General features: G+C 41.9%; 1 protein-coding gene across 3 annotated transcripts in view; it reads left to right on the plus strand.

The window, feature by feature from the left end:
- The window catches only part of AHCYL1 (adenosylhomocysteinase like 1), a 78,140-nt gene extending 60,700 nt beyond the window's left edge, over positions 1 to 17,440 (plus strand). For 2 of the 3 annotated variants that reach the window (XM_075335745.1, XM_075335746.1), the window contains exons 11-17: positions 174 to 244; positions 409 to 503; positions 2,847 to 2,945; positions 3,322 to 3,390; positions 10,380 to 10,458; positions 10,679 to 10,799; positions 13,399 to 17,440. In XM_075335745.1, the coding sequence (XP_075191860.1) occupies positions 174 to 244; positions 409 to 503; positions 2,847 to 2,945; positions 3,322 to 3,390; positions 10,380 to 10,458; positions 10,679 to 10,799; positions 13,399 to 13,405 (541 nt within the window). In that variant the 3' untranslated portion in view covers positions 13,406 to 17,440. Of the gene's footprint in view, positions 1 to 173; positions 245 to 408; positions 504 to 2,846; positions 2,946 to 3,321; positions 3,391 to 10,379; positions 10,459 to 10,678; positions 10,804 to 13,398 lie in introns of those variants that run through there. The other variant, XM_075335747.1, reaches the window with a different exon arrangement.
- Positions 17,441 to 26,504: the final 9,064 nt, after the last annotated feature.

The raw sequence follows: 26,504 nt of genomic DNA on the forward strand, positions 1-26,504 counted from the left end.
ATCAGTTTTCCCGCTATCAACTCTTTCCTTATAAGATCTACCAGAACAGGTTCTCTAACTGAACAACCCCTTTATACGATAAGTGAAGTGTATGTAGAGTGTTAATACCCCTTTTTATGTCATGGGCTGTTCCTGCCTGTGGTCTCAGCACAATACTTTTCTCTCCAATGCAGCATGGAAGGTTTTCGTGTGGTGAAACTCAATGAAGTTATAAGACAAGTGGATGTGGTCATCACTTGTACAGGTAACCAGGTATATGGCAAGTGGGGTTTTTAGGTGTAGACCATGAAATCCCATAACCAGTAGACATGCAAACTGAAGATATAGACAACTCTAATCCGCAGTATTTCAGGGGTAATAGTAGCATTAATTTTCCAATAAACCTTGTGATGTTTCTTTGATCCTTAGGTAACAAAAACGTGGTGATGCGGGAGCATCTTGACCGTATGAAGAATGGTTGTATCGTATGTAATATGGGACACTCCAATACGGAGATTGATGTAGTAAGCACAATATTATTATCATTGATTGTAATAGTCTTTTAATATAATGATTCTACATTAATATTGTAAGGTAACATACAGAATAACTATCAAAAATCATATGCTGCAAATCAGAGTGTAGATGGAGCCATCTTTATGAATTACCCTATTTAAGCGTCTTTCATTTTTTCAATGGCTTGAATGTAAGTTCCTGATAGTTTTATGTATATGATATTCCAAAAATTGTTCACCCTTTATTTGGTTGACAATAAAAAAAATCTCCAAGTAACGTGTTGCTCAGGTGTCTGAAAGTGCAAAATAAATGCTAACTGTGTGGAGTATTCAATGCTCATATGCTTATTACATTTATCACAAAGTACTGTAGGTGAAGCCATAGAATCAAAGAAAAGAAGACTGAATGATGTTTAAAGGTGACCTGCATGTCTCCAAATGCTATTAATCTGCAGATATAAGGTTAATGTGCTTAATAGCGTTACAAAGCTGTCTGGCCACCTAAGGCTATGTTCACATTTCCACTTTTTTGCATCAGTCACCTGCGTTGCTTAACGCTTGTGACTGATGCGTTGTACAGCGGGTGACAAGAAATGGAATTTCTTCTCATGAGAAAGCGGATTCCGCTGACAGAGAGAACGATCAGCTGATCGGTCTGAAAAGCCGGCCACTGGGCAATCGTTCCAGGAACTGATTTTACATGATTTCGGACGTTCTGCTGGACATGCTCAGTAAAATGTGACAGATTCCTGTACTGGAAACCGTTGCGTGACGCAGGATAACGGAATCCTGCACCATAGACTTACATTATGCCTCCTGACGGAATCCTGCGGGGTGCGTTTTTTTGCCACAACAAAAAACGTTGCATGCTGCATCCCTCCCGCCTGACGGTCAGTCAGTAAACGAATGATGCACCGCACGGCGTATGCAACGCAGGGTCATCAGTCACAATCCGCTGCTCATACAAGTCTATGGGAAACAACGGAATCTGCCAAACAGATTGCGTTGTTTATCAGAGCAGCGGATTGTGACTGATCCTAAACAACGGAAATGTGAACATAGCCTTACTGAAAGGGAATCTGTCAGCAGGTTTTTGCTATGTAAGCTGCGAGCACCATGATGTAGAGGTAGAGTCCCTTATTCAAGCACTGTATCACTTAGTGGTAAAAGTGACTGCTTGGTGTGCTTTTGATAACATCCCTGTTTTATCTGCTGCAGAGTAGCAGTTCTCTGAATTTTGAGCCCTGTATAACCCTGCCCACGCCAATTTTCTGTGTACATTGTACATTAGCAGAAAGCTTCCAATCAGTGATGTAGGAGTGGTTGGACTACCTGACAGTAGGTTTACTAGTCCTCTAATGATAAATTCCGTCATTGATCAGCAGGCAGTTATCATAACTACAGCAAGCAGCCCAGTAAGAGACACATCGCTGGAATCAGGGTCTATGCCTTTACAACATGCTGCTAATTAGATTAAATAGTGAAAAACTGATGACAGAATTCCTTGAAAACTTGGCTACTGGGATCAAATGATCTTTCTTTCCCCCTAGAAACCACTTACTTTCAGTCATACAAGGATGCCCCAAGTGGCATTGTGGGCGGAGGCTGTAAGCACGCCCCGATACTTTGTCAGCTCGCTCTACACCGATGCACTGCAGAATGAGCTGTCAATCAATGTGCCAAGGCATGCGTATAGCCACCTCTCACTGTGTAGTGAGTGGTGACAGTAGCCATTATGATCACACCTCTATGAATGAAAGCTAGTGGCTCCCAGGAAACCTAAAGTTTATTTTCTCCTAGTAGCGGCACTTTTGGTAAGCTGGATGGAGAGCGTTGTGACGCAATTAACCTGAAAATTATCAGGGAACTTTATATTGATGGCCCAGCCTTAGGATAAGTCATCAATATCTCATCGGTGGAGGTGCAACACATCATCTGTTCCTGGTGTCGGCTGGATGTGCTGAGCTGTGGAGCTGCACAGAACAGCTCTTTCAACTTCATAGTGGCTGCCGCAAGGTACTGTACATCTGCCTTCTATTGATTCGAATAGGGGGTGGATCTGCAGTACTTGACTATGGTCACTATCCCGTTGACAGAGCTGTGCTGTGCAGCTCCACAACTTACCGGGAACCGCTAATCAGCAAGGGACCCAGCTGTCACACCCTCACTGATCAGATATTGATTGACTATCCCAATGATAGACCATCAATATAAAGGTCCTGGACAACCCCTTTAATAGTGTTTGGGGACATGACAGTTTTATTCTAGCACTAAAGTGCCTTAAAATTGAAAGCAATAATATACCATAAAGCGTATTTCTGCCTCATTGTTACTCTTTATCTTTCTTTTCAGACCAGCCTACGCACACCTGAGCTTACCTGGGAACGTATCAGATCTCAGGTAGATCATGTAATCTGGCCAGATGGAAAACGGGTAGTTCTGCTGGCGGAGGTGAGCATTAAGCCCAAATTATAAAACGTTTGGATGAATTAACATTTTTTACTTACCAAGTCCTTTCTGCTGGGTCCTTCATTGAATATTGGAAGCTCCATGGAAGTCTATGGACACTACAGAATCAGCTCAGTCAGTATTCTACATTAATAGGTATTCTACAGCAATACACTGACTACAAAAGCAGATGATACACAAACTGGTGAAGTCAAGGCCAGGGTGAGAGGTGCAGGATGTGGGCCTAGAATTGTAGACCAGCATAAATGGATAATAATACGCTGGCTACAAAAAAAAGAACATAATGTGAAGAAATCATTGACCTTCATTTCTGGAGTGTTGTCTACAGTCTTATGTGCAATTTCAATATGTCTTCCAGGGCCGCCTCCTCAATCTGAGTTGTTCAACTATCCCAACCTTTGTACTTTCAATAACTGCAACAACAGAGGTAAGTTGTCAAAATCTGATTGGATGTTTTCATAGTAAAAAAAAAAAAGTCTTCATTTGCACCAATTTGAATTGAGACGTCTCCATTGCAAAAGAGGAGTACTGGCTAAATAGAATGACTGGAACATTGTGTGGGCCAAACTCCCTATTACATCACTGCGCTCATATATACACACATAACATTGTTGTAAATGGTGGTTTGTGCCAGAATATTGATCTGTGAGCCTGCTAGAACACAGGCTGGATTTATTATCTTGACGACACAGGTGCTGCAGGTAGATACATTGGAAGCACTAGTAAGAATTGAATTAAAACTGTTAAAAGGGATTTGTTTTACATTTTCCATATGCCTTCAGTCTAATATTTCAGCTTATATAACCATAGGGCAGATCATTACTGGAAGCATGCTTATGTGAGCATAATTCCTCTTTGGAACACTAGTGACACCCACTATAGTTCAAAACAGCCAACTTCGAAGAGCAACAATTAAGGCTTTCTAGCCCGTTAATGACTAGGCCTGATAAAGTCATTGATTGTTCTATATTCGTTCTATAACTATTGCCCCAATATATATAGTTCAGTCAGTATTAACTTTTAGAGAGGTTCTTTTCTATCTTAAATTCATGGATTCCTTCCCTTCAGTTATACCATGCGATCCCATGGGGACATGGGAATCAGATGCCTTTATGTTATTTGAAGGGGGTCACTATTATAGTCACCAAAAGTACCTGTCTAATGAAACTGAATGCACCACAAACTTTCTCCACAGATGTGTGAGGCGAAACTACTATCACTGTTACTGCTGATGATTAGACAGCTCTTGTCACGCAGGAATAATGAGATCGATCACTGCTAAATTAAGCTAAGTCTGTGGACTATAAGAGGGATATGAAACAGGGGAATGTAATCACAGTGTCCCTCCAGCAGAGAGATAGCACTGGCTTTAAGAGCACAATGGAATATGAAACCTGGAAATTAAGATGGATTCTAAGGCTACATTCCCGCAATGAGTTTTTGATGCTACGTATTTTCATGTAATCAAAAACGTATCGTCCTACATTTCCAGCAAAGTGGATGGGATTTATAGAAATCTCCTGCCCACTGTGGTTTGTTTTTTTACTCAGCGTAAACTGATCTGCGGTGCGTGTTTCAAATTTGCAACATGTTAATTTCTCTTGTAAGTACGCTGAGTTTTCTCTGCAGATTTTTCCCATATACTTGTATTAGATGCAGAAAATCCACAGATAAAAAGGGCACATGCGTTTTTAGAGCTTTTCTATGGCGGAAATGCATACAAAAATGCTCATAGTCTGCACATAAGTATAGCAAATAATGTTTTGTCAAAGTCATATACTAGGAAATATAAAACACAAAGCAGCTTTATTGAAAGAATGACATACCAAAGAGAGCCAATAGCAGCAACGTCAAAAACGCAATAAAAATGCATATTTACTGAATAAACACAAGTAACCTAATTTAAATAATAGGTGTAAAAATGGTACAGGAATCCTGCAACATCAAATACTCCCCAGAAGCTCATCATGGGAACATAGCCTAAAGGAAAGCACGGTGGAGATCGAGAACGGAAGTACAGCATGTATAAAAGGAGTACAGAGTGTGAAAGTCTTTGATAAATTTGTTTTTCTCTTTTTACCTCTGCATTTCAGCAGCCATACTTTTTTTTCATTTTTTTTCAATAACGTAGCTGTATGACAGTTTAATTTTTGCAGAAAAAAAATTATAATATTTTATTTATTTATATTTTTTTTGCTGCTAGTTATACATAGAAGTTTCAGTGTATTTAAAGGGAACCTGTCACATGGGAAAATGCTATTAACCTGCATGGGGTTCTGCAGATTAATAGCATTCTGAACATGCCCGGCGCGTGCACATTAAACCCCGCTTCCGTCAGCATTCCAGTTTCAGTCAGAGGGGCGGCACTGGAGTGCAGGGCTGGATTATAGGCGGGGCAGGTGGAGCTCCAGCCCCAGGGCCCCCACCACAAGAGCTTCTGAGAGGGCCCCCACCACCATCAGTGTGGGCGCCATTTTATTAACGCCGCAGTGGTTCAGGACCGCACTGTACCTTTTAAAGAATTTCAATCCCGGCCGTCATTGTGCTGCAGACACGCCCATTGCACGCTGTGTGGGCTGTGTCTGCTGGGATGACATCACCGCGCGCCTCCTGCTGCTGCTTCCTCCTGCCGAAGAGGAGCTTGTGGGAGGACCGGAGCGGAGGCTTAGTGGATCACAGTGAGTATGACATCATCCATCATGGTGCCGGCAGGAGGCTGCAGTGAGGAGGCAGCAGGACGGGACTCCATAGTGTCAGCGGCAGCTCTGCCGGGGATCAGTGTGAGTTATTGCAGGAGTGTGGACTGCTGCAGATCAGGTCGGGCTGTCAGTGCCGGGTCATCGGCTGCAGCGTCATCCCTCCCCTGCAATAACTCACACTGAGCTCCAGCAGAGACATCACTACACAGATCCTACACTGATCACATCTGAGTCTGCAGCACACATTACACTATATGGCCCATATTACATATAGAATATGTGAGGTCCTGTAGGTCCAGGTGTGATCAGTGCAGGACATTGTATATCTGTGTACATGGTATACCACATCCAGTGTACAGAGCAGTGTGATATACTGTGTACATGGTGTACCACATCTGTATACTACGTGAGGATGCCTAATGCTATCTGGCTCTGCACTGTGCTATATAGGGGCTGTATACTACATGAAGATGCCTAATACTATCTGGCTCTGCACTGTGCTATATAGGGGCTGTGTACTATGTGAAGGTGCTTAATATTATTTGGTCTGCTCTGTGCTATATAGGGGCTGTATACTACATGAAGATGCCTAATACTATCTGGCTCTGCACTGTGCTATATAGGGGCTGTGTACTATGTGAAGGTGCTTAATATTATTTGGTCTGCTCTGTGCTATATAGGGGCTGTGTACTTTGTGAGGATGCCTAATGCTATCTGGCTCTGCACTGTGCTATATAGGGGCTGTGTACTATGTGAGGATGCCTAATGCTATCTGGGTCTGCACTGTGCTATATAGGGGCTGTGTACTACATGAGGGTGGCTAATGCTATATGGGTGTGCATTGCACTATATGGGGGGCTGCTTAATGTAATATGGGGGCTGCATAGTGCCATATGGGGCTGCATAGTGCCATATGGGGGCTGCATAATGCCATATGGGGGCTGCATAATGCCATATGGGGGCTGCATAATGCCATATGGGGGCTGCATAGTGCCATATGGGGGCTGCATAGTGCTACATGGGGGCTGCATAATACTATATGGAGGACTATGGGAGCTTCATAACACTATATGGAGGAATATGGGGGCTGCATAATACTATACCCCCAGAGTTGTATGTCCTCTCCACCCAAGAGCTGTATACCCCCAGAGCTGCATGTCACCCCCCCACCTCAGAGCTGTTTGTCCCCCCACCTCAGAGCCACTGCCCCCCTCTAGAGCTGTATGCCCCCCATTGCTATATACCCCTTTCCTCAGTAATATGTTTGCCCCCCAGTAATGTGTATGTCCCCAGCCTCTCTTGTGATGTATATACAGCCGTGTCAGTGTGCTCTATGTGCGGCCATGTATCTGTTAGTGACTGCCACCAATCAGCGTGGCACAGACACATGCCCAGGAGGGGCTGGATGGAGACAAGCGGGGAGGTGAATGAGACTGTTGCCGGCTTCCCAATATTAAAAATATATATAAAAATGTGTCTGTGTGTGCATGTAACATGTGTATCTATGTATGTCAGTGTATATGACTATCTAGATTTATGTCTGTTTATATGTGTTTTTGTGAATTTCTCTTTAAATATATATGTGTACGTATGCCAGTATGTGTATCTATCTGTGCATGTCTATGTGTGGATGGGGCCCAGTGAGACTCCTTCGCCCAGGGCCTACAAAAACCTGGAGCCGGCCCTGGGTGTACCAGTCATGTATTCTCCTGTACAGGGGCGTACCTTTGGGGGGCATACGGCATATCTGCCCCTGCACAGCAATCAGGGGGGTACCATTGGAAAGTGTGAGGCAGCAGTATGGTGGGAGAAAATTGTAAGTGGACAGTATTGGGAAAGAAAAGTGTGAGGCGCATAGTATAGAGACTGGGTAGTGGGGGGGATAAGCAGTATAGAGAAGGGGCAGCATGGTGGCCAGTGTGAGGGCACAGTATGGAGGGCACAGTATGCTGAGAAGGGGGAATGTGAGACTGAGGTGCAGTGTAGAGAAGGAGCAGTATGGAGGCCAGTGTGAGGGCACAGTATGAAGGGCACAGTATGCTGAGGAGGGGGAATGTGAGATGGAGGTACCATGTAGTGACTGGATAGTGAAGGAGGTAGGCAGTATAGAGAAGGGGAAGCATGGTGGCCAGTGTGAGGACACAGTATGCTGAGGAGGGGGAATGTGAGACTGAGGTGCAGTATAGTGACTGGATAGTGAAGGAGGTAGGCAGTATAGAGAAGGGGCAGCATGGTGGCCAGTGTGAGGGCACAGTATGCTGAGCTGGGGGAATGTGAGATGGAGGTGCAGTATAGTGACTGGATAGTGAAGGAGGTAGGCAGTATAGAGAAGGGGCAGCATGGTGGCCAGTGTGAGGATACAGTATGCTGCGGAGGGGAATGTGAGACTGAGGTGCAGTATAGTGACTGGATAGTGAAGGAGGTAGGCAGTGTAGAGAAGGGGCAGCATGGTGGCCAGTGTGAGGGCACAGTATGCTGAGAAAGGGGAAAGTGAGACGGAGGTATAGTATAGTGACTGGATAATGAAGCAGGTAGGCAGTATAGAGAAGGGGCAGCATGGTGGCCAGTGTGAGGGCACAGTATGCTGAGGAGGGGGAATGTGAGACTGAGGTGCAGTGTAGAGAAGTAGCAGTATGGTGGCTAGTGTGAGGGCACAGTATGCTGAGGAGGGGGAATGTGAGACTGAGGTGCAGTGTAGAGAAGTAGCAGTATGGTGGCTAGTGTGAGGGCACAGTATGGAGGACACCGTATGCTGAGGAGGGGAATGTGAGACGGAGGTGCAGTATAGTGACTGGATAGTGAAGGAGGTAGGCAGTATAGAGAAGGAGCAGTATGGTGGCCAATGTGAGGACACAGTATGGAGGACACAGTATGCTGAGGAGGGGAATGTGAGACGGAGGTGCAGTATAGTGACTGGATAGTGAAGGAGGTAGGCAGTATAGAGAGGTAGCAGTATGGTGGCTAGTGTGAGGGCACAGTATGGAGGACACAGTATGCTGAGGAGGGGAATGTGAGATGGAGGTGCAGTATAGTGACTGGATAGTGAAGGAGGTAGGCAGTATAGAGAAGGAGCAGTATGGTGGCCAATGTGAGGACACAGTATGGAGGACACAGTATGCTGAGGAGGGGAATGCAAGATTGAGGTGCAGTATAGTGACTGGATAGTGAAGGAGAGAGCCAATATAGTGAAGGGGCAGCATAGTGGCCATTGTGAGGGCACAGTATACTGAGGAGGGGGAATGTGAGACTGAGGTGCAGTCTAATGAAGGACATAGGCAGTATAGATAAGGAGCAGCATGGTGGCCAGTGTGAGGGCACAGTATGGAGGACACAGTATGCTGAGGAGGGGAATGTGAGACGGAGGTGCAGTATAGTGACTGGATAGTGAAGGAGGTAGGCAGTATAGAGAAGGAGCAGTATGGTGGCCAGTGTGAGGGCACAGTATACTGAGGAGGGGGAATATGAGACTGAGGTGCAGTATAGTAAAGGAGATAGGCAGTATAGATAAGGGGCAGCATGGTGGCCAGTGTGAGGGCGCAGTATGGAGGGAACAGTATTCTGAGGAGGGGGAATGTGAGACTGAGGTACAGTATAGTGACTGGATAATGAAGCAGGTAGGCAGTATAGAGAAGGGGCGGCATGGTGGCCAGTGTGAGGGCACAGTATGGAGGGCACAGTATGCTGAGAAGGGGGAATGTGAGACTGAGGTGCAGTATTTATATCTAAATGCTACAGTTCGCGCTCTACTGTTATGGTTAAAATGTTAACGTTATTGGGCCCCCACCAGATTTTCTGCCCAGGGGCCCCCACCAGCCTTAATCTGGCCCTGTTGGAGCGGGTTCAGTCACCACTCTGTGTATAGAGAGTAGAAGCTGTAACCACGCCCCCCACATTGACGGACAGATATTCAGCATAAGAACCTGCTCCCAGTCAGTGCGGGGGGTGTGGCCTCTACTTAGAGCGGTGACTGAACCTGCGCCAGTGCCATCTCCATGTTTGAAACCGGAACTCTGCCAGGAGGAATAATTTTAATTTCTTCCCAGCAATGGGTTTTTATATTCAGGTGCCAGGCAAGTTCAGACTGCTATTAACCTGCAGATTAACCCCATATCTGCAGGTTAATAGAATTTTTCTATGTGACAGGCTGCCTTTAAAGGCTTATTCACCAAAAAAAGAAGTTTTCTCCATCCATGGAATAGAGGATAACTTGCTAATTGCTATTGGTCTGACCTTTGTGCCTCCCATGACCTTGTGAATTGCCCTTCAAATTGTCTTGAAAAACACGTGCCCACCATTTCTCTGCCCCACTTAAAGGGAACCTGTCACCAGTTTTTTGACTATTAAACCAAAAGTGTCACCTGCAGCTCCTGGGCTGCATTCTATGAAGGTGCACCTTGTTGCTGACCCCCCCCTTGCAGACCCCATAAAGAACTTTATAAAATCCCACCGTGTTGTATGCTAATGAGCTATGTTGGCCAGATGGGCGGGCTCTATTTTTGTTCTCCTGTCCCTTCTTGTCGCCTTGTTCACTGTCCTCCTGTCATGATTGACAAGGATGGCGCCGCCATCATCATCCCACACTGCTGCTGTCCAAGTCTCGCCAGGAGCTGCAGAAGGTGACACTTTTGGTTTAATAGTCAAAAAACTGGTGACAGGTTGCTAACCTGTCTATATTACTAGGAATGTGAACTGTCAAAATCTCTTTTTTTCTCAATAGGCATTAGCATTAATTGAACTGTATAACGCTCCTGAAGGCAGATACAAGCAGGATGTGTACCTGCTACCCAAGAAAATGGGTAAGTTATGGAATAGTGGACGCATTGTACACATTTGAGAGCTTACAGCTTTTTAGACTTTCACTGGGTGATGATACTTATGAATAATTTGTCTCGCGTCCTCTCACTGGAAGGAGAAATTTACAGACACATTATAATGAGCAAAGTTATACCACTTCTTCCTCTTTTGTACTTCTCCATATTTTCACCATCGCTCATCACTAACCTTCCTTCTCTCTAGATGAGTATGTCGCCAGCTTGCATCTGCCATCTTTTGATGCCCATCTAACTGAGTTAACCGATGACCAAGCCAAATATCTTGGACTGAACAAAAATGGACCATTTAAACCCAACTACTACAGGTAAAGTGTTTATAATCAGTAAATGGCCTAGATCAGGGGTCTCAAACACGTGGGCCGCATGCGGCCCCTCAGGATAGTTCGTGCGGCCCCCAGGCCCCTGCCCCTGTTCACTATCGCGGCAGGTGCAGGGGCCGCAGCCACTGTCTGCACTTTATGTCAGATGAATGTGTTGCCGGCGCTGCGCTCTCGCGCCGGCAATACAATCATCTGACACAAATCACTGACAGTGACACTGCACCTGCCGCGATAGTGAACAGTGGCACGGGCCTGGGTGCCGCACGAAGCAGAGATGAGGCAGCCAAGGGAGCGCGGGACAGGTGAGAAGAATGGTTTGTGTGTGTGTGTGTTGGACGTTTACCCCTTAGCAACCTATGACGTACTAGGTACGTTATGGCTCCCTGGTACTTAAGGACCCAAGACGTACCCAGTACGTCATGGCGAAATCGCAGCCCCGGTGGCTGCGATCTTTGCAAATACCTTAGATTCGGGGAGGAGGGGAGCTCAGAAGGGGTGGTGTCTCCTCCCCGGAACTATGGAGGCTGTGATTGGCTGACGAACGCCACTCAGCCAATCACAGCCACTAATGTTTCAGCCATTGAAAATCGCTGAAACATTGAAATCCAGCCAAGATCAGGGCAGCTGTAGCCCTGATCATTGGCTGGAGCTGCGTGACCTGTGTTTCACCCGCCCCCAGCTCTGATTGGAGAGACCGGCCTTGTGACCGATCTCTCCAATCACTGTGGATCTGGGGCCGCAGACCACTCCCCTCAGCTTCACTCTGGCATCTGTGGAAGGTGAGGGGAGCTGCTGACCCATTACTACAGGATGGGGGCAAAGTGCGCACATTACTATGAGATGGGGATAAGGCTGGGGACACTACTATAGGATTGGGACATTACAAGGATGGGCACAATACTATTGGATGGGGACATTACTATAGGATGGGGACATTACTATAGGATGGGGACATTACTATAGGGAGAAGGATGAGGCACATTACTACAAAATGGGGACAAGGATGGGGAACATTACTTTAGGATGGGAACAAGGATGAGCACATTACTGTGGGATGGGGACTAGGATGAGGCACATTATTATAGGATGGGGACAAGGATGGGCACATTACTGTAGGATGGGGCACAATACTACAAGGGGACAAGCATGGGCACGTTACAACAATATGGGGAACATTACTAAAAGATGTTGGTCAAAATTTCTATATAGTGCTAATTGTAAGACTATTAGTTACAAGAAAGGAATAAAATGTAAAAAAAAAAAAAAAAAAAATGTTTATATTTAAACAAATAATGTGCACGTTTGCTATAATGAACAAGTGAAAATGTTCAAAATCAGTGATCCCAAGGTGTGTAAAAAAAAATAAAATATATTATATATGGTATCAATAAAAATGTCACTTTGTCCTGCAAAAAATGCGCCCCCCCCCCCCCCCCAAATTATTTTTTTTCCTCTGTGCGGCCCATACACCCAGCCGAGTTTGAGACCCCTGGCCTAGATGGTGTAAATCTTATAATAAATAAATTACAGAATACTATTGAAATACAGATTTCTTACAACTTAAAGGGGTTGTGTGGTGAAAACAAGTCATCACCTATGCACAGGATAGTTGATAACTTATTTATCAGGGGGTCTGACCACCAATCAGCAAAACGGGTAGCTTTTGTCTTCACCAGAATTAAGTGCTAATTTACATGGGGCTTCTGAGCCCATAGAAAATGAAAGGAATGGAGCTTGGGCATCCAACCTTCAGCACCATTTTATAAAGGGGACAAAAGTGCCCCATCGGGGTAAAATAGTCCCTGTTCTGCCAATCAAGTCATGTCCCAATATAGATCCCCACCGATCAGTAAGTTATCACCTAATCAGTGGATGGGTGATAACTTTTTGCCACCAAACAGCACCTTTAAATAATCAAGCCAATAAAAAAGAAAACAATAGACACCTTGCTGCATCTAAACAGGTAGAAAAATAAAAACTCATGCCGTGACATAATAAAAAAATAACCAATACTCATCTTAGCGCTCCACCTTAATTCCAATGCTGCCTGGGTCCCCTGGTATCTGCTCTTCCTTTTTAGTCTGGACGGCCATGTGAGTGCGGTGGCTAGTTACGATCTTTACCAGTGACGCTTTAGTCTGAACTGGAGAGAAAGCAGGGTTTTCAAAAAGAGGGAAGGAACACACATGTAGGAGAGAATTATAGCAAATTATGGAAATCTAAATCAGCAAGGCTGGAGTGAATGTGGTTTAGGGATTACCTACTACTTTTAATTTGATGACATACCCTAAGGATAGGTTATCTATCTCAGATTGCAGGGTGGCCGTCACTCAGTAGTCCAAGGGATAGCAGCTATTTTCACCCCCGCTCAGAGGCTGAATTGGCAACACAAGGCATTTAGAAAAAGCCTCCCCTATCAGTTTGACAGAGATGTGGTCACTACTGCAGAGTAGTGAATCACCCCTTTAAGTTCTGTATAAATATATCTCATGAAGATCACTCCAGCTCTTAGAAAATAGTACGTTTTGCATAATGTAGGTTGTAAGTATATGTATTCATACCATATTGTATTATTTTCTTTCAGATACTGATGCTTGAAATCAGACAATTTATCTGTGAAATCTTAAAGACGGAACAAAAACCACCAGCCTCGTTTTGTCTGCGTGTTTCTGCATATCTATTTCATGTGTTTGTTCATGGTCACTTCCTTGTGTTGGAACAATCTTGTTTATTTTGCAATGCCGGGCTCCAGGAATGGGATTCTAATATTCCAGGGACAGTATGAAAACTTAAAAGTAACCGTCATTGTAATTTTTATTGCAAAAGTCAATAGTACATGTGAAAATAAGAAACTTTGATACATTTTATTGGAAAAATCTGATTCTTTCTCTTCCTGTACTGATCATTCATTCACAAGAGTCTCAAAAGTGCATGGGTAAAATCTGTATTCAGCTAATCTGAAATCTGTGTTCATTTAAGGTATATTTTCCCATTACCGAGATAGGAGATGACAGTTGGTGCTCATAAAGTTCTATGGAGAACTTTTAAAGGGAACTTGTCAGCAGGTTTTTTCCTACCTCATCTGAGAGCAGCATGATATTGGCAAAGAGCCCCTGAATCTAACGATGTATCACTTAGATTTCCGGGTGCAGCGGTTGTGACCATAATCAGAGCTTTTTAGATTTAGCAATGCAGCAGAGCTGAGAAAGCTGTAAACACACCTGCACTACAGTTGTCTATATCCAGTGTCTCTGGACGGTAATATATAAATAATATATATATATAGTGTGCTTGTGTGTGTTTTTATATAGAAAAGTAATTATTTACTGTATATAATATATATATATATATATATATATATATATATATATATATATATATATATATATATATATATATAATATATATAATATATATATATTTTTTTTTTTTCTTATAAAAATCCAAACAAAGAAGAAAAAAAAATAGATATGAATAGATCTACAAGAAAGTAAGAAAAAAATATATATATATAATATATAGATATAATGGTGGCCATAAATTAAAGGTTGCTGACAGCCAGTCAAATGATGGATACAGATATGTGAAAATTAAACCGAGGATATCCACAATTTTTACGTTATGTAAGGTATCATTGATTTCTGACATTTATTTCATGTGGGCTTCCTCACAGAAGGGGGTGTGTCGGACTACCAGGCACAAGGCAATGTAGTCTGAGTAATTATACAGTCCTGGTGCTAAAACAATCGTTGCAAGTAAACAGGATTGAGCTTGATAAGAAACGTATCCTTGCCTGCTGTCTTCATATTACATAGCAAAAACCTGCTGACAGATTCCCTTTAGCGGTCATTTCAGGAGAATTTGCCTCAGTTCCATAGGATTTTAAAAACGTCATTTGCACAACTGCGTTATCTTATTCTCATGTGAAAATATATCTTAACTGTTTACATATTTTACCCATGAAGAGAGAGGGAAAATTAATCCAGGAAGAGAAAGAAGCAGATTTCTTGACGGTCTATTACAAATTTCTTATTTCCATGTGTACTATTGATAAAAATTAATCTGACGATTACTGTTTAAGAAGTATCACCTACTAACTCTACTGTACATAAGAGAGTAAAAGAATGAATTGAGGTGAGCTCCAAAGTGCACGCCGCTAGGTCTGCACCTATAAAGGTAATATTTTACGCTCGGATCACTATATTTAGGTCTTTGGTGTGCTAGTTTGCCATTGGCATTGACCTTTGAGCAGCTACAATGGGAATCCTGAGTTTATAAAGGAACCATTGTTGAAATTGAAGTCATCCGCTCCAAGACTGCTCTGTGAACTTCCAGGGTTAGAATATTCCTTTCATGATATAGTATATATGTATATGATTATTAACCATCATCCTCCTTAGTGGCTGCATTGGCCTATGTATTTCAGAAGCTGGATTATCTGTATATGTTGTGACTGTTGAATATCACAGGCTTCTGCAGAGTAGACTATATTCGCCTTTCAGCACCTTAATATGAAGAATGCCTCCTGTGAGCCCCGGCAATACTGCTGCCTTAATTGTCTATGGTACTGCTTTTCTTTTTCATCCTTATTTTTTGATGTTTGTCTAGGAGCAGAGCTGGAGAAACTCATAAAGGAATTGTGTGAAGGGATGATGGCCACTTTATGATATAGCAAGTATTTGGCCCAGACTTAGCAATTCTTTACTTTCATAAACTTGATTATAGGTCCATGGTCAGGACCAGCTGCTCGTCCTATATGTATACCATTATACATGCTGTCAAGAGACTTCACACACATGATAATATGTAAAAACACAAGGGGAACATTTATTGGAGCCATAAGAAAAGGTAAAAATATTTTATGCAAAGCAATAAAACTTAAAGGAACACTAACCGAGAAAGGACTGACTATATGAAACCAGAAACATAGTCACTTCACTGTTTGTAAGTCTGCAGTATTTTCCACATGATAAAACAGAGCTTGTAGAAACCCTGCAGATCACGAAGATGTTAAAGGGAATCTGTCAGCAGGTTTTCGTTATGTAAGGAGAGCAGCATTATGTAGGGGCAGAGATTCTGATTCCAGTGATACGTCATTTACTAATCAGTGTTTTATCAGGAAATTATCACTACATGACAATTGGCCTCATGCCTCTTAAGGCCACTTTACACACAGAGATAAATCTGTGGCAGATCTGTGGTTGCAGTGAAATTGTGGACAATCAGTGCCAGGTTTGTGGCTGTGTACAAATGGAACAATATGTCCATGATTTCACTGCAACCACAGATCTGCCAAAGATTTATCTCTGCGTGTAAAGTGGCCTTTAGTCCAACCCACCCCCAGCATTGATTAGCAACTTTCTGTTTATAAACCTTGTACACAGAAAGCTGTTAACCAGTGGTGTGGGTGTAGCTATACAGGGCTCAACAGGCAACGCTCTCCCAAATCTGCAACACAGAAAACTTCTATCACAACTGCTGCACCCAATAAAGTAAGTGATACATTGCTGGAATCAAGGCTTGTGTCCCTACCTGATGCTGCTGTTAGATTACATATGAAAACCATTTAATAGATTCCTTGTAATAATCCGGTGCTGACTCATTCCATTTTAGTCTGAAGCCTGCCTCCTTAGCCAAGGGGAGGGGTATATGTTGTCCTACTGCTGTGTGCTGTCCTTCTGCTAGTCAGTTGTCTTACAGCCAGACACAGGACTATGAGAAGGCAGAAGGGGGGGCATGTCTCATCTTCTGAGACACACAAAAGATGTATCCCTATATTCCTCAGTTTTAAATATAATATAAGAGATTAGAAAAGGATGAGAATAAGATAAGAAATATAATGCTGGGAATTTTTTTTCTTTGACTTTTTTTTCTGCATTTTCTATGTTTTGTGTTCCTTTAAGATCTACATTGTGGTTGATGAGGCACAGATTACCTTGGGTTTAATATCTACAGGAGAAACATTGTCAGGTGCATGTTGGCTTCTCCTTTTAGGTCATGCAGGAGGTCAGCCGCCTTTCTGACCCTAATGACCCTTCTGTACACACAATACTGTATAACACTGTGAGCTTAGGACGCAAACACAATAATCTTAGCTTTTATCCTTGATATTATAATCTCAGGCTTGTGATCTTTTTTTCCTTCCAAACACAATTTTTTAAAATATGTGTTTTAGATGTAGATGAACGTGATTCGGTTACTATATAACCTTCCTTGCCACACAATGGCTTATAATATGTCTCCAGCAAATGCCATATACTACAAATGTGAATCAGTAGCACTTGATCTGGCTTGATGGTGCTCAAGAAGTTCCATGCTATGCATGTGATATCTGCCTTCTTCTGCTGGGGTGCCCACCTAGACCGTCCTGGAGAATAGAAGCTCACACATACTTTGCTGTACACAATTCTTCCGTGAGCAAAGGGCTGAAATCTGACCTAACCCTTGCAGATGTGAGACCCCTGCAAACAATTCTTGATTCTTTATCAGCATGTTATATTGATTTGCTTGACCGAGATTTTCTTTTATTTATAAATGTATGTAAGCGAATGATTTTTAATGAATGCAATACTACCATGATCCACGCAGGCTAGCAATACGAAATAAAGCCAAATTATTTCCTCTTACTGTGTGTGTATTTTTATTGGTCATCAGATGAATTTTGTTCTTGCCTATATAATTATTTTATATTATGTGTAACGTTCACAGGGTTTCTCAGTTAGCAGTAGTCTGAGAATGTATCATCAGTAAGCTGTTTAGCCAGCTTTTCCCATGTGCAGTTTCAGAACATGTCATCAGTATAATGTTTAGGTAAAGCTTGGATGTCTTCTCACCAGACTTGGCTGTACAAGGTGGTCTGTCTAAAGCGGGCTTTACACGCTACAATATATCTTACGAGATGTCGGCGGGGTCACGTCGTAAGTGACGCACATCCGGCATCGTTAGTGACGTAGTTGCGTGTGACACCTACGTGCGACCCTGATTGTTCGCAAAAACGTGGATCGCATACACGTCGTTCATTTTCTAAATATTGTTCATCTTGTTGAACGAAACCGGTATATTGTAACGTTTGACACCCTACCAACGACGAGCCTCAACATTCTTATGTACGTCATATGCGACGCGGGCCTGTCTCTCCACGCCATGCCTCACGCCCACCGCTATGATTGGTGGTACCAACTGCGTAACAAATTGTCCTTCATGCTTTATAAGGTGTATGCAACTCGTGTAATGTTAATCATTTATCCCTGTCTGCGGTCCGGTAGATCTAACGAGATATTGATCGATGTGGCATCGTATAGAATATGCACGTGTGACGACTCAGACGACCTATGTACAATCTCTGCAGATCGTATATACGACGTGGGTGTGTCGCATCGCATATGAAATTGTAGCGTGTAAAGCAGCCTTTACTCTTCTAGTTTTTGGACCTCACACAGCATGGAGGTCTTCCCCAGGGTGGTGTAGCTTGTCCTGGAAGGTTGGGAGTATGTCCCAACTTCAACTAATGCCAACCATCAGATAACTATTCCATCTATGTAGAGACCGCAATTTCAAAACATGTCATCAGTACAAGGTTTAGGTCTATCTTGATGTCCTCTCACCAGACTTGACTATATAAGGTGGTCTGTCTTACTCTTCTAGTTTTGGGACCTCATAAAGCATGGTGGTCAGCCCTAGTGTGGTGTAGGTGTCCTGGGATGTTGGGAGTATGTCAAAACTTCAACTAATCAAAGAAAAAAACTGATGGCACATACTAACATTCTAGTATGAACTGGTGCATACTGAACATGAGATATATTAACAAAAAAGAGACAGTTGCACTCTGTGCTAACACATGTAAACAATGAATATAGGAATTTAAACATGCATTACTGCTATGAAAAACATGGAAAAAAATTGAGATACTTAGCACACAAAAATGGCCAGTTTTATGTGAGCCCAACAGCTGACCCCAAGGTGACCTATTATTATTGGTCCCTATCAAACTAATGCCTCTCTTTGGGTTAAAAAAACGCTACCATTTATGGGCGGATAGGAACCTGCTAATGAAGAATTATAAAAGGCTAAGGAGCAGGAGTGCTCAATCAGAAGGCATAACCATGTAGTCTAAGAAAGACTGATGGCACATCCTAACTTTCTAGTGTGAACAGGTGCATACTGAACATGAGATACAGTATATTAATAAAAAAGAGACAGTTGCACTCTGTATCTGTAGTGCTAAGACATGTAAACAAGGAATATAGGAATTTGAACATGCATTACTGCTATGAAAAACATGAACAAAAGATACTTATCGCACAAAAATGGGCAGTTTTATATTAGCCCAACAGCCAACTCCAAGGCAACCTCTTATTGTTGGGTCCCTATCAAACTAATGGCTCTCTTTGGGTTAAAAAAGACCCTACAATTTATAGGCAGATAGGAACCTGCTAATAAAAATTAAAATCGCCTAAGGCTGGCCATTTTTGTGTGCTATGTATCCCAATTTTTTTTTTTGTTTTTTTTTCATGTTTTTCATAGCAGTATTGCATGTTCAAATTTCTATATTCATTGTTAACATGTGTTAGCACTGCAGTATGCAGCTGCCTCATTTTGTTAAAACTGTCAACCAGCAGATCACTGCTCCATTATACCATTTATGTAGAGACTGAAACACCTTCAGGACATGTGACATTCTAAGGTCAAGTGACTGGGCAGCAGAGACTATCTTACAGAGGATCAAGTCACACAGACAAGTGGACATTAATGGGGGGTGACTCTGTGAGGACAACATACTATGTGTGGTGGCTTTATACTGTTTAGGGAGGGACTGTGGGGCGCATTATACTGTGTGTAGGTATACAATATTCAATGGAGCATCATTCTGAGTGTGGGGGTGCTATACTGTGGGGTTGCTGTGGGAGCATTTTACTGTGTGACAGCGATGTGTGGAGGTTTTTCACGTGTAGGGGGCTTTGAGGGCATTATTCTGTTAACGGGGGGTACTGTGATGGCATACTGCATAGTGTAAGCTTTAAGGATATAATGTTTGAGTGGCATCATAATGTGTGGAAGGGCTGAAGGGATACCGTCCTGTTTGGGGGAACTATGGGGCTGTTCAGGTGTTTTACCCTGTGGGCGAGGGTGGGGGCTTTGAGACTATTATACTGCATCAGGGGGTGTGATTAGGGCATTATACTGTATGGCAGATATTTGGAGGCATCAGACTGGTGGGGGAATCAGACTTTGAGAGAAAATGTACTGTGTGTGTACTTGAAATATTAATCCTCTCTTGGCAATGAAACATTAATCCCTTCCATATGGGATGATATCATGAATAACTTTGAAATGACTATATTTGGTATAAACTAAAGTTGTATAATCATATCACGTGTCTCATATTGCGTAATCAGTTTGAAAGGTATAAAGAAACCTTCAAAAATCTAATAAAGCAGCAGAGCTATTTGACTCACTATAATCTCCTGTCTTTATGGTGTTTTAAGCTTGCTCTCACAACCGGCCAGTCCGTCCCTGCTACCTGAGAGGAAACAAAAGCCCGGCTTTAACAGTAGCGGACCCTCGGGGGCCATGAAAGTCGTACCATACTGTATGGCAAGGATGTTGATAGAGTCCTAAAAGATCAAGTTCCCAAAGTACAAATCTCCCCATACGTCCCCTCCCTCTCAGATTAAAAGAGGATCTGATATACATTATTGTATACCACTGTGGTTAACTCGAAAATACACTATACAAATACCAATATTACTGGTATGCAAGGCCAAACTAACACCACAACACATTCTCCACTACCATTACCACTACATAGTGAATACAATTTATAATAACATGCTTTTTTAAAATTGAATTTTATTAAAAAGACAAATATTGGCATATTACAGTAACCATATAGTGGTAGACACCAATCCAGTCCTGCAGAACATATATAGCTCTGGCAAAAATTAATAAGAGACCACTTCCAAATTTTCAGTTTTTCTGATTTTTCTCTTTATAGGTATACTTGCTGTAGTACCCGGGTGTTGCCCGTGATAGTAACTGTTTCTGTCTCTCTCCCAGACTCTGTCTGTCTGTCTGTCTCTCTGTCTCTGTCTATCTCTCTGTCTGTCTCTTTATCAGTCTCTCTGTCTCTGTGTGTGTGTCTGTCTCTCTATCTCTTTCCCTATCTGTCTCTTTCCCTGTCTGTCTCTTTCTCTGTCTGTCTCTTTCTCCATCTCTTTCCCAGTCTTTCTGCCTGTCTCTTTGCTCGTCTGTCTCTTTGCTCGTCTGTCTCTTTGCCCGTCTGTCTCTTTGCCCGTCTGTCTCTTTGCCCGTCTGTCTCTTTGCCCGTCTGTCTCTTTGCTCGTCTGTCTCTTTTCCAGGTCTGTCTCTTTTCCAGGTTTGTCTCTTTTCCAGGTCTGTCTCTTTCCCCGTCGGTCTTTGTCTGTCTCTCGGTCTGTCTCTTTTGCTGCCTGTCTCTATCTCTGTATCTCTTTTCTTGTCTGTCTCTTTCCAGGTCTGTATCTTTTCCAGGTCTGTCTCTTTTCCAGGTCTGTCTCTTTTCCAGGTCTGTCTCTTTTCCAGGTCTGTCTCTTTTCCAGGTCTGTCTCTTTTCCAGGTCTGTCTCTTTCCCCGTCGGTCTTTGTCTGTCTCTCGGTCTGTCTCTTTTGCTGCCTGTCTCTTTCCGTCTGCCTGTCTCTCTCTTTTCTTGTCTGTCTCTTTCCAGGTCTGTCTCTTTCCCTGTCTGTCTTTCCCTGTCTCTCTGTCTGTCGCTTTCTCTGTCTGTATCTTTCCTTGTCTGTCTCTTTCCCCTTCTGTCTGTTTCTCTCTCTGTTTCTCTGTCTGTCTCTCTCTTTCCCTGTCTGTCTGTGCCTGTCTCTTTCCCTGTCTGTGTCTGTCTGTATCTATCCTTCTCCACCGATATCATATTACCTCACACATACTGTAAGCTTGTTATACTATGAATGTCTTTCGCTCCTATAGTAACCAATCAGAGCTGCTAATAACCTGTGGCTTCCAGATCCATTGACTGTAATGGAGGCAGGATTTTTGAAGAGTGCCTGTAAGGCGCAGGGTTAAATTTTTCAGTCAAAACATAGTCTATGACGTTCCCTGAGTCACATGAGGTGTCTGTGCAAAATTTTGTGATTGTAAATGCGACGGTACGGATTCCTTTAGCGGACACACATACACACACACACTCAGCTTTATATATTAGATTTTTCAGTAAAATGTTAATTGTTCTTTTCTTTTATAAATTACTGACCACATGTCTCCGAATTTCCAAGCAAAACTTTTTGTATTTATTTTCTGAAAATGAGAAATGGTCAAAATAACAAAAAAATGCATTGCTTTCAGACCTCAAGTAATGCAAAGAAAACAAGTTTATAATCATTTAGAAACAACAACACCAATGTTTTAACTCAGGAATAGTTCAGAAATCAATATTTTGTGGAATAACCATGATTTTTAGTCACAGCTTTCATGCGTCTTGGCATGCTTTCCACCAGTCTTTCACAATGCTTTTGGGTGACTTTATGCCACTCCTGGTGCAAAAACTGTGGTTCAATGGGGTTCAGGTCTGGAGATTGGGCTGGCCATGTCAGCATTTTGATGTGGTGGTCCTTCACCCACAGATTGATTGACCTTGCTGTGTGAGATGGCACATTGTCCTAATGGAACAAAACAGTCCTCAGATTTGGGGAACATTGAGCAGAAGGAAGCAACTGGTTTTCCAGGATAACCTTGTATGCAGCTTGATTCATACGTCCTTCGCAAAGATCATCACCGATCCTCCCTCAAATTTCACAGTGGGTGCAAACCACTGTGGCTTGTACGCCTGTCCAGGTCTCCGTCTAACCATTAGACAACCAGGTGTTGGGCAAAGCTGAAAATTAGGTAAAGAAAATTCAACAAACATCTTTGTGAAGGACGTATGAATCAAGCCACATATAAGGTTATTCTAGAAAAACAGTTGCTTCCTTCTACACAGGCAATGTTCCCCAACTCTGAGGACTGGTTTTTCTAGCAGGACAATGTGCCATGCCACACAGCTAGGTCAATGTATGGATGAAGGACTACCACATCAAAACCCTGTCATGGCCAGCCCAACCTCTAGACCTGAACCTCATTGAAATCCTCTGGAATGTAATCAAGAGGAAGATGGATAGTCACAAGCCATCAAACAAAGAAGAACTTACATTTTTGCACCAGGAGTTGCATAAGGTCACCTAAAAGTGTGAAGGCCTAGGCTATGAATCGTTTGTCCAGTATAATAATATGATCTGTCCTTTTGAATGTTTTATGTATTGCTTCTCCATATATACCTAATTGAAATATTAACGGAATGTATAACCAAAACAAATTATGCTTAGGGCTAAGTAGAATAAGTCTTAGTTCATGAATAAGTAACTGACATTCATGAATAGAAGAGATACTCAACTGTAGTTTCAAATAAGTAACTGACATTGTTCTATTCATAGACTCTTGTCTATGTCTAGACACACTTGAATGTTTTGCTAACGAATGTTGCTAAGACTGTTCAAACAAGGAATGAACTATGCCCAAGCTAGCTGGTTGGTTAGTAGATAACTTGGATGTACTGAGTAAGCTGTATATATATGCTATGTTTTGAATACAAGGGTCAGAAGAGCACTGTGCTTCTCCCGTATAGAGATATGTTTCTGTGTGGTCATTTCACCTGATTCATCTGCGCAGTTCTGATTTGGAATCCTCCTCTGAGACCCCCTGGAGGTCTCAGCCAACAAAAGCAATGTGAAAGACTGGTGGAAAGCATGCCAAGACGCATGACAGCTGTGATTAAAAATCATGGTTATTCCACAAAATATTGATTTCTGGACTCTTCCTGAGGTAAAACATTATTCGTATTGTTGTTTCTAAATGATTATGAACTTGTTTTCTTTGCATTATTTGAGGTCTGAAAGCAATGCATTTTTTTTGTTATTTTGAGCATTTCTCAGTTTCAGAAAATAAATACAAAATTTATTGCTTGGAAATTTGGAGATATGTTGTCAGTAGTTTATAGAATAAAAGTACAATTTACATTTTACTCACAAATATACCTATAAAGAGAAAAATCAGAAAAACTGAAAATTTGGAAGTGGTCTCTTAATTTTTGCCAGAGCTGTAAGTGATTACGGTTCAGGTATATACAATAGAGCCACAACTGATGTTCTTTCTGATTATGATCGTCACTTTTCTAGTCTTTTCCATCTGGTCCAGACCAACAGGACGACTTTTTCCAGCTAGGACTCATCCACAGAATTTATAAGAAAGACACATTTGAGTTCTTGGATTTACAACACAGTCCCCACCTATTCCTAACCTTCAAAAACTCCCCATTCTGGATGCAGTGACCCCAATACTTCAAAAATTATATTACCCCAAAAAATAAAATAACACTATTTGATAAAAAGTATTCATGCCTCCACTGTACTACTTAAGAAGTTATAAGGCCCTGTATGCTCCTTTTGAAGGTTGTAATATCTCAAGTTCCCCCTTCAAGCAACAATAACCTTGAGTGTAACTTTAATGTAAGAATGCCCCCTAAAAGGTAGTAACCCAATAAAAACTAAATGCCTCCAATTAATGTTCTTTGCCCACACAGCTTTGCATATGATGACCCTATAGCCCCGTATATACAGCATAATAGCCCAACATCTCTTTATATAGGGTATATTGGCTCCACAGGCCCCTAAACACAGCATGATGTCCCCACAGCCCAGTATAAATAGAAGATGAATACCACAGACCCCTTACATATAGTATGAAGTCCCTACAACCCCTTATATGTATTATGATGTTCCCACAGCTCTACTATATACAGTTGAAACCATAAGTTTAGATACACTATCTAAAAAGACACATCTGCATGTTTTCCTCTCTATCTGACATGAAATCAGAAGAAACCTTTCCTGGTCAATTAGGAACTAAAATTATTTATACTAGCCAAATGCCAGAAGAGAGAGAGAGAATGTTTTAAGGCATTTTCTTTCATATTACTTTCTGCAAAGTCAAAAGTCTACAGGTATTTCATTAGGATTTGATACTATTACCCTTCAACTGTATGACTTTGGTCAAACCTTTTGGATGTGCTTCCACAAGCCCCACAACTCACTATATATAGTATGAGGCTCCACAGCTTCCTGAATGTAGTTTGAGGCCCCACAGCTCCCTATATATAATAGTGATATATATATATATATATATATATATGTATGTGTGTATATATATGTATGTGTGTATATATATGTATGTGTGTATATATATATATGTGTATATATATATATATATATGTGTATATATATGTATATATATATATGTATATATATATATGTATATATATATATATATATGTATATATATATATATGTATATATATATATATGTATATATATATATATATATATGTATATATATATATATATATATGTATATATATATGTATATATATATATATATATATGTATATATATATGTATATATATATATATATATATATGTATATATATATATATATGTATATATATATATATGTGTATATATATATATATGTATATATATATATATATATGTATATATATATATATATGACCTCATTCACAATCAGCAGCTGGAACATCCAAGGCCTGAGCACCTCGGCCTTTGGATGTAAAACAAATGACCCCGACTTTATTCAAAGACTGAAGAATATAGACATTCAGATCCTCCTGGAAACATGGACCAGAGCTGAAAACGAATCTCTGGTGCCAATCGGATACAGAGAAATCTCTGTCCCTGCCCTTAAAAATAAAAACATCAAACAGGGCCGCTGCTCAGGAGGAATATTGATCTGGTATAAAGAAGAGCTCCACCAGTACATCACACCAGTGAAGAGAGGAGGCAGCCACATATGGATCAGAATCAGCAGCTCCATCCTCACCTCTCAGTCCGATGTCTACCTCTGCACCACCTATATACCACCGCCAGAGTCCCCCTACTTCAATCCAGACAGCTTTGAGATCTTACAAGAAGAAGCCACCCATTATCAGGTCCTGGGCAAAGTTCTCATCTTTGGAGACCTCAATGCAAGAACAGGGAGAGAAAAAGACTTTCTGACCACAGACGGAAACATCTACATATTTGGGGCAGAGAATGACAGTCACGACTCAGAACACTCAGAGAGAAACAGCTATGACAGTACAGTCAACAAAAGTGGCAAAAAGCTCCTGAACTTATGTAAAAGTTTAGGTCTTCATATTCTTAATGGACGTACAAAGGGAGACTCACTGGGAAGATATACACTAGACTCCCATGTAGGAAGGAGTGTAGTAGACTACGCCATTACAGATATGGACCCGGCAAATATTAGCGCCTTCATAGTCACCCCACAAACGCACCTGTCAGACCACAGCCAACTTCTCCTGTACATAAAATCTACAGAGAAACCATCCACACAAAAGCCACAGCAGAGCAGCCTCTACAACCGACCTCCATCCTATAAATGGTCCAAGACGTCAGAAATAAAATATAAAGAGGCTCCCAACAGACCGGAATTACAAGAGATGCTCCACAACTTCTACAGCTACAAGTACAAGTCAAACCCAGAAGGAGTGAATCAAGCTGCAAAAGACCTCAACAAAATATTCCACACCATGGCCAAATTGTCCGACCTCAAACAAGTCAACTACAAGAGGCCAAAAGAAAAGCAGATCA

This window comes from Anomaloglossus baeobatrachus, chromosome 2 (genome assembly GCF_048569485.1).
Source record: "Anomaloglossus baeobatrachus isolate aAnoBae1 chromosome 2, aAnoBae1.hap1, whole genome shotgun sequence".
Lineage (NCBI taxonomy): Eukaryota > Metazoa > Chordata > Amphibia > Anura > Aromobatidae > Anomaloglossus > Anomaloglossus baeobatrachus.